Below are 8,595 nucleotides of genomic sequence, written 5' to 3'. Positions count from 1 at the left end.
GCTTTGTGGGGTCAGTCGGTTCCAAGGGTATCGTTGGCACCCTGTCTGTCCCCCTGGCAGGGATGAAGTGGAGCTTGGGTGCCCAGTGGAACAGGGGCATCGGGGGTATCCAGTGGAGCCTCCCCCAGCCTCATTTCCATGCCAGCTGGCCCCCTCTCGGAGAAGCCGTGGGTCAAGAGTGATGCTCTTCGTGCATCTTCCTCTGCCTCCGAGCGAAGGGGAGCCGGGCTCCAAGCTCCGCAGGGCTCCTGGGCGTGGGCACGGGGTGGCATGGCGCTAGGGGCCCCCTCCTGCTGCCGGGTCTCTGAAGAAGGCTGCTCTTTCCCCACAGAAACGAGAGAAGACCGGACCAAGAGGCTCTTCCGACATTACACCGTGGGCTCCTACGACAACTTCACTTCGCACAGGTGAGCTCGGACCCTGCCTGGGGATTTGCTGGGCTCCTGCCCCCAAATGACCGGTAGCCTTGCAGACCCTATTGAGTGTGTGTGTGTGTGTGTGTGTGTGTGTGTGTGTGTGAGAGAGAGAGAGAGAGAGAGAGAGAGAGAGAGAGAGAGAGAGAGAGAGAGAGAGAGAGAGAGAATGAACCAGCATTTATGATTTAGAGCAGGGGTAGGCAACCTTGGCTCTTTTACGACTCGTGGACTTCAACTCCCAGAATTCCTGAGCCAGCTATGCTGGCTCAGGAATTCTGGGAGTTGAAGTCCACGAGTCGTAAAAGAGCCAAGGTTGCCTACCCCTGGTTTAGAAGGAAGCCAGCCTGAAGAGCGTGGCTGGTTGAGGGATTCTGGGAGTTGAAGTCCACAAGTCTTCAAGCGGCATGTTTGGAGACCTCTGAAATAAATACTAAATCTAGATGCGAAGGCTTGAGTGATCCAAGCCACTCGGCAGCCATGGACACCAGCACTGATGGGGCCATCTGCAAATGACCAGGGAGATTGAGCTTTGCAAGGGTGAGGAATAAATAGCGAAAAGCATGATATGAAATCAAAATAGAAAAAGAAATTTAGGGGGAAAAAATAGCTTCTCTTAACACCTGTGTTTAATTTCATTGTGGGACGCATCTACCTTTCGTTTTCGTTTCTTGCTTCGAGTTGTTCCCTCCAATGGGAAGAGTGTGATGTCCAGGTGCATAGTGGAGACCTGAGCAGGGGTTTGGGGTCTTTTTTTGTAATCTGGATTTTATGTGTTGTGTGAGTCGGCCAGTTCAGCCGGATTTCTTCTTTGGGAAATGAAGGCTCTGATCGAGAAGGCTTCTGTGCCAATCGAGGTGTCAGTGTTGGTTGTGGAATCGAGGGGCCCTGGGGTGTGAAGGTGGGGGGGTGTCTGCCTCCTGGCCCCCCTGGCTGAATTGGAATGTGAGGTTGAGTTGTCATCCTGAGTTGCCTTTGGGTGTCTGGTTGTGTTTGTGTTGTTAAGCCACTGTTAGCCCTCCTGTCGCCAGCCATTGTTGTGAGATGGTTGAAAAATCTAGCTAGCTTTCTTTCTTTCTCTTTCTAGCTAGCTAACTAGCTAACTAGCTATATCTTTCTTTTTCTTTCTTTCTCTTTCTTTCTAGCTAGTTAGCTAGCTACCATCTATCTATCTATCTCTATCATTTATCTATTACATGTATATTATTTATCATCTATCTATTATTCATTGATCATCTGTCTATAACTATCCATCTATCACTTATCTATTATTTGTCATCTATCATCCATCTATCTGTCTATCATTTATCATTTATATATTATTTATCATCTATCATCGATCTCTCCATTATCCATCTGTCATCTATCTATCACTCTGTCATCTGTCTCTCTATCCATCTATCACTTATCTGTCTTTTTATGTATTCAACTATTGTCGAGATTGTTGTCCAAAGGTAGCAACTCAGCGAGGGCTTCTGCTTCTTTCTGGCCGACGCAGCCTCTGTTACAAGAATCTGCCCGGTCTCTGCTTTCCTCCCCCTGGGAANGCCAAGGTTGCCTACCCCTGCTCCAAGGGAAGGGGGCACGTCTGCCTGCCTGTCTGTCTGTCTGTCCTGCCCAATATCTTAGCCGGACTCTCAGCCTTGTAACTTCTGCTGGCTCCATGATGGATAGCAGATTTTTAGCCAGTAGGGAGGCCGATTTCTTTGCATAAATTGATCTGCCTCTGAAATTTGGGGGGGGTGTCATTAAGAGAGCCCATCCTGCCGACCTTGTTTTGTGGCCACAATATAAAAAAGATGTTGAGACTCTAGAAAGAGTCTCAGAGAAGAGCAACTTAAGGTGATTAGAGGACTGGAAGCTAAAACCGATGAAAAAGGATTGCAGGAATTGGGTTTGGCTAGTCTGGAGAAAAGAAGGACTAGGGGAGACGTGATAGCACTATTCCGGTATTTGAGGGGCTGCCCCAGAATAAGGGGGGTCCACCTATTCTCCAAGGCCCCTGAAGGCAGGACAAGAAGTAGCGGATGGAAATTAACCAAGGAGAGAAGCAACCTAGAACTAAGGAGAAATTTCCTGACAGTGAGGACAATTAACCAGTGGAACCACCTGCCTCCAGAAGCTGTGAATGCTCCAACACTGGAAGTTTTTAAAAAGAGATTGGACAGCCGTTTGTCTGAAATGGTATACAGGGTCTCCTGCTTGAGAGGGGGTTGGACTAGAAGACCTCCAAGGTCCCTTCCAATTTATTCTGTTATTCTGACCTGGATGTGCAGACCCCTTTCTACTAAGATGAGCAGTCCCAATTAGAAGTCAACGCAGTCCAGCTTTCCAGCAACCGGCCGGCACCAGATGGGTCCAGAAAGGACAGTCCGTTCTTTTGGGCTCCTTCAGCAACTAGCATCAGATTGGATTGAATTGTGTTGCATTGTGTTGCATTGAGTACACTTTACTTGGCCAAGTGTGATTAGACAGACAAGGAATTTGTCTCCAGTGCAGAAGCTCCAAGTGTACATGCAAAACGACAGAATAACGATCGTCGTCATCATCGTACCAATAACGGGGGAGTAAAGAAGACTAGAAGGATAAACTAACACTACTACATCCATACTACATGGGCAAGTACACACGGACAGACAGAACTGGGAGCATCAGGTGTCCAGCAGAGTGATGGCGTGAGGGAAAAAGCTGCCCCTTGTCTAGTTGTTCTGGATATTGTGGCTTTTGGGTAACCAGCCGGTTCCTGAGCAACTAAAGGCATCTTTCAAAGAAGCCCCAGCCCACCTGCCCAGCCCTGGACTCTCCAAGGAGGACCCCTTTCAAGGGTCACGGCTGGAGTTGTGCACGGACGTGGTTTCCGACTGACGCAAAGCCTCCTCCTTCTCCAGGCTTCGCGAGGCCAGTTTGTTGCAGAACCTCAGAACCTCTGGAAATTCAGCGGTCCAGATTCTTTTGAGGGTCCTGGAAGGTCCAGTCCGTGGGAAGCTGAGATCAGCGGAAGGTCTGGCTCAACCCTTCCCACCGAGAGATGCTTCCGCTGGGCGTGGGGTCCCCGCCGTCAAAACGGAAACCAGACAGAGGATTGAAAAAAAAAACCCGGTGGGAGACCGGGAGACGTGCAGAGAGCTCGGCTCACGGACTCACCGAGAGTCGGGCAGGGCGGCATGGATAACGTCTTCGTCACGTTGAGGAGCACCTGGCTGGGCGCGGAGGGCAAGGCCGAGGGGTGGGCTGGTCTGACTCCGGCTGAATGTTGCCCCTTCTGCTCTGCTGCTTCCTTGCGTCTCCTGCCTCGGGTTGTGAGTGCCGTTTCCATGGCAACGGTGCCAGTCAGGAGCATCTCTTGGGTCTGCTCCCTCAACCCTTCTTAAGCTAGGTGTGTGGCGTTGTGGTATCCCCGGTGCCTGGAAGAGGGGTGGGGATGAGGCCCGTCCTTCCCGGTCTTCAGCCTCCACCGCTGTGGGGCCAGGTGGGCCAGACTAATTGGGCCACCCGGGCTGGCTTCAGAGACCTGCTCCAGACGAAGCTCGGAGGGAGGGAGGGAGGGAGTGGAATTGACACCCCAGGAGCAGCAGAGCGAGGCTGGGTGCGAACTCAGCCGGTGCCTCGGAAGGGCCAAGCCAGAGCGGTGCACAACTCACCCTTTTAGCCGCATCCAGCAGGTTGTGCGACCTCGGCCAAGGAGTGTGTAGGGGAAAAGGAAGGAGGCAGGTGGACTCGTTGAGGTGCATTTGGTGGCTGAACAAGCTGCCTTGGTTTTAGGACAGCCACCGTTTTTTCCTTCGTTCTTTTAGCCTATAAACCAGGATTTCTCAACCTTGGCAAGTTGAAGACAACTCCCTCTGGGAGCTGAAGTCCCCAGGTCTTAAAAGTTGCCAACTTTGGGAAACCTGCTCTGAACGTAGAAGTCTATAGAGTTGGCCAAAGCAAGAGAGGGAGCCCTTGTCTTGCCCGGGACAAGACTCCAAAGGAGGGCATTGCCAACGGACCAGCGTCCCCCTGGACTCGAGGGCATCAAGACGATCCCACATTCCTCTTGGGCTTGGTGTGATGGTGGACGCCACCCCTAGAAAGGCGGGGCCTTCTTCCCCACTGGGCCTTTCCATGGGGGAGGCTCTCCCTTCTCCTCCTGCCCTAAGCAGAGGCGCCCCCTCCCCAAAGGACCCCCTTCCAAAAGGCTGGGCCAGCGGAGTGGAGGCTGCAGGCCGAAGGACGGACGGGAAGGCGCACTGGGTGTCATTCCCACAACAGCTGGGACTGAAAGAAGCAGGTCTGGAGTGGCTCTGCCAGGCTCTTGCCTNGGGGTCTCTGAGCTGGGTGGTTTCCTTGCAGACGTTCCATGACCCAACTAGGGAACATCATCAGTGCTGGAAGGGGGTTGCAGGGGGGAGGAGGACAGTGGGGTCTTTGGGGGTCTCTGAGCTGGGTGGTTTCCTTGCAGACGTTCCATGACCCAACTAAGGAACATCATTAGTGCTCAAATCTCACTATTTAATCCTGGTCTGTGGACAGAGGATGTGAGACCTCCTCAGCTGGGAAGCGAAGCTTGTAGACCGCACCAGGCAGGACACCTGAGCAAGACAAGGAAGGGGGAGGGAGGGGGGAGATAGGAAAAGCATGGGATGCAGGAGAATCTTCCATGGTGGTCTAAGGACTCTTACCTTGGGGGGGGGAGGTGTTAGAAGACCTCCAAGGTCCCTTCCTGCCCTAGGACTCTATGATTCTATGGACAAAGAGGAGCAGAGCAGGGAGACGGAGAAACACTGAAAGAGAGACACACACTCCCTCCAGTGCAGGCCCAAGGGGGAGCATGCTGCCAAGAAACCCCCGGGGGTGTGAGGGGGGGTTGTCTCTGCTCATCCTCAGCTCCCCCTTATGGGCCCAGCTGCAGAGAGGGAGGCAGCCTCAACAGATGGCTTAAATTCAGCCCCAATGTGCTTTTAACGCATGTGGACCATGTTTATCACCAATATGTTTATCACAGTCCGCCATGGCTTGTTCCCCAAATCGTGGCTAATTAAATCACCTTCAGCAGAGGCCGGGCGCATTCCTCACTTCCAGGCCATCTGACTCAGCTGCCAGCTTGGAGGGAAAAGCTACATCTTCCCTTCATTTTGTCCCGCCTCTTAATTGCCTTAAACGCTTGATGAACAGAGATGTGGATATACAGTCGATGATTTAGCTGGCCCTCTTTAAAAACCCTTTTAAAGAACTGTCTGCTTTTGTGGGGCATGCAGGTTAAACTCCTGCATGGAAGTCTTCCAGGGGACGTTCAGCCCTAAGCAGATTTCCTCCAAGGCAGGGGTAGGCAACCTTGGCTCTTTTATGACTCGTGGACTTCAACTCCCAGAATTCCTGAGCCAGCACAGCTGGCTCAGGAATTCTGGGAGTTGAAGTCCACGAGTCATAAAAGAGCCAAGGTTGCCTACCCCTGCTCCAAGGGAAGGGGGCACGTCTGCCTGCCTGCCTGTCTGTCCTGCCCAATATCTTAGCTGGACTCTCAGCCTTGTAACTTCTGCTGGCTCCATGATGGATAGCAGATTTTTAGCCAGTAGGGAGGCCGATTTCTTTGCATAAATTGATCTGCCTCTGAAATTGGGGGTGGGTGGGTGTCATTAAAAGAGCCCATCCTGCCGACCTTGTTTTGTGGCCACAATATAAAAAAGATGTTGAGACTCTAGAAAGAGTCTCAGAGAAGAGCAACTTAAGGTGATTAGAGGACTGGAAGCTAAAACCGATGAAAAAGGATTGCAGGAATTGGGTTTGGCTAGTCTGGAGAAAAGAAGGACTAGGGGAGACGTGATAGCACTATTCCAGTATTTGAGGGGCTGCCCCAGAATAAGGGGGGTCCACCTATTCTCCAAGGCCTCTGAAGGCAGGACAAGAAGCAACGGATGGAAACTCACCAAGGAGAGAAGCAACTTAGAACTAAGGAGGAACTTCCTGACAGTGAGGACAATTAACCAGTGGAACAACCTGCCTCCAGAAGCGGTGAAAGCTCCATCACTGGAAGTTTTTAAGAAGAGACTGGACAGACATTTGTCTGAAATGGTATACAGGGTCTCCTGCTTGAGAGGGGGTTGGATTAGAAGACCTCCAAGGTCCCAATTTATTCTGTTATTCTGACCTGGATGTGCAGACCCCTTTCTACTAAGATGAGCAGTCCCAATTAGAAGTCAACACAGTCCAGCTTTCCAGCAACCAGGTGGCACCAGATGGGTCCAGAAAGGACAGTCCATTCTTTTGGGCTCCTTCAGCAACTAGCATCAGATTGGATTGAATTGTGTTGCATTGTGTTGCATTGAGTACACTTTACTTGGCCAAGTGTGATTAGACAGACAAGGAATTTGTCTCCAGTGCAGAAGCTCCAAGTGTACATGCAAAACGACAGAATAACGATCGTTGTCATCATCGTATCAATAAGAGGGGGGAGTAAAGAAGATTAGAAGGATAAACTAACACTACTACATCCATACTACGTGAGCAAATACACACGGACAGACAGAACTGGGAGCATCAGGTGTCCAGCAGAGTGACAGCGTGAGGGAAAAAGCTGTCCCTGTGTCTAGTTGTTCTGGATATTGTGGCTTTTGGGCAACAAGCCGGTTCCTGAGCAACTAAAGGCATCTTTCAAAGAAGCCCCAGCCCACCTTTCCAGCCCTGGATTCTCCAAGGAGGACCCCTTTCAAGGGTCACGGCTGGAGTCGTCCACGGACGTGGTTTCCGACTGATGCAAAGCCTGCCTCCAGGCTTCGACAGTGAGGCCAGCTTGTTGCAGGACCTCAGAACCTCTGGAAATTCAGCGGTCCAGATTCTTTTGAGGGTCCTGGAAGGTCCAGTCCGTGGGAAGCTGAGATCAGCGGAAGGTCTGGCTCAACCCTTCCCACCGAGAGATGCTTCCGCTGGGCGTGGGGTCCCCGCCGTCAAAACGGAAACCAGACAGAGGATTGAAAAAAAAAAAACGGTGGGAGACCAGGAGACGTGCAGAGAGCTCGGCTCACGGACTCACCGAGAGTCGGGCAGGGCGGCATGGATAACGTCTTCATCACGTTGAGGAGCACCTGGCTGGGCGCGGAGGGCAAGGCCGAGGGGTGGGCTGGTCTGACTCTGGCTGAATGTTGCCCCTTCTGCTCTGCTGCTTCCTTGCGTCTCCTGCCTCGGGTTGTGAGTGCCGTTTCCATGGCAACGGTGCCAGTCAGGAGCATCTCTTGGGTCTGCTCCCCCAACCCTTCTTAAGCTAGGTGTGTGGCGTTGTGGTATCCCCGGTGCCTGGAAGAGGGGTGGGGATGAGGCCCCTCCTTCCCGGTCTTCAGCCTCCACCGCTGTGGGGCCAGGTGGGCCAGACTAATTGGGCCACCCGGGCTGGCTTCAGAGACCTGCTCCAGACGAAGCTCGGAGGGAGGGAGGGAGTGGAATTGACACCCCAGGAGCAGCAGAGCGAGGCTGGGTGCGAACTCAGCCGGTGCCTCGGAAGGGCCAAGCCAGAGCGGTGCACAACTCACCCTTTTAGCCGCATCCAGCAGGTTGTGCGACCTCGGCCAAGGAGTGTGTAGGGGAAAAGGAAGGAGGCAGGTGGACTCGTTGAGGTGCATTTGGTGGCTGAACAAGCTGCCTTGGTTTTAGGACAGCCACCGTTTTTTCCTTCGTTCTTGTAGCCTATAAACCAGGATTTCTCAACCTTGGCAAGTTGAAGAAAACTCCCTCTGGGAGCTGAAGTCCCCAGGTCTTAAAAGTTGCCAACTTTGGGAAACCTGCTCTGAACGTAGAAGTCTAGAGTTGGCCAAAGCAAGAGAGGGAGCCCTTGTCTTGCCCGGGACAAGACTCCAAAGGAGGGCATTGCCAACGGACCAGCGTCCCCCTGGACTCGAGGGCATCAAGACGATCCCACATTCCTCTTGGGCTTGGTGTGATGGTGGACGCCACCCCTAGAAAGGCGGGGCCTTCTTCCCCACTGGGCCTTTCCAAGCAGAGGCTGGCCAGGGGTCCATGGGGGAGGCTCTCCCTTCTCCTCCTGCCCTAAGCAGAGGCGCCCCCTCCCCAAAGGACCCCCTTCCAAAAGGCTGGGCCAGCGGAGTGGAGGCTGCAGGCCGAAGGACGGACGGGAAGGCGCACTGGGTGTCATTCCCACAACAGCTGGGACTGAAAGAAGCAGGTCTGGAGTGGCTCTGCCAGGCTCTTGCCT

General features: G+C 52.9%; 1 protein-coding gene across 1 annotated transcript in view; it reads left to right on the top strand.

The window, feature by feature from the left end:
* SHANK3 (SH3 and multiple ankyrin repeat domains 3) overlaps positions 1-8,595 on the top strand; it is a 131,492-nt gene that overhangs the window by 68,836 nt on the left and 54,061 nt on the right. Inside the window, exons 10-11 of the mRNA XM_015817915.1 lie at positions 332-407; positions 3,302-3,414. Coding sequence (XP_015673401.1) covers positions 332-407; positions 3,302-3,414 — 189 coding nt within the window. The remainder of the gene's footprint in view (positions 1-331; positions 408-3,301; positions 3,415-8,595) is intronic.

The sequence above is a fragment of the Protobothrops mucrosquamatus genome, unplaced genomic scaffold, assembly GCF_001527695.2.
Source record: "Protobothrops mucrosquamatus isolate PMUCROS unplaced genomic scaffold, P.Mucros_1.0 scaffold655, whole genome shotgun sequence".
NCBI lineage: Eukaryota > Metazoa > Chordata > Lepidosauria > Squamata > Viperidae > Protobothrops > Protobothrops mucrosquamatus.
This window is presented reverse-complemented; position numbering and strand designations above follow the sequence as displayed.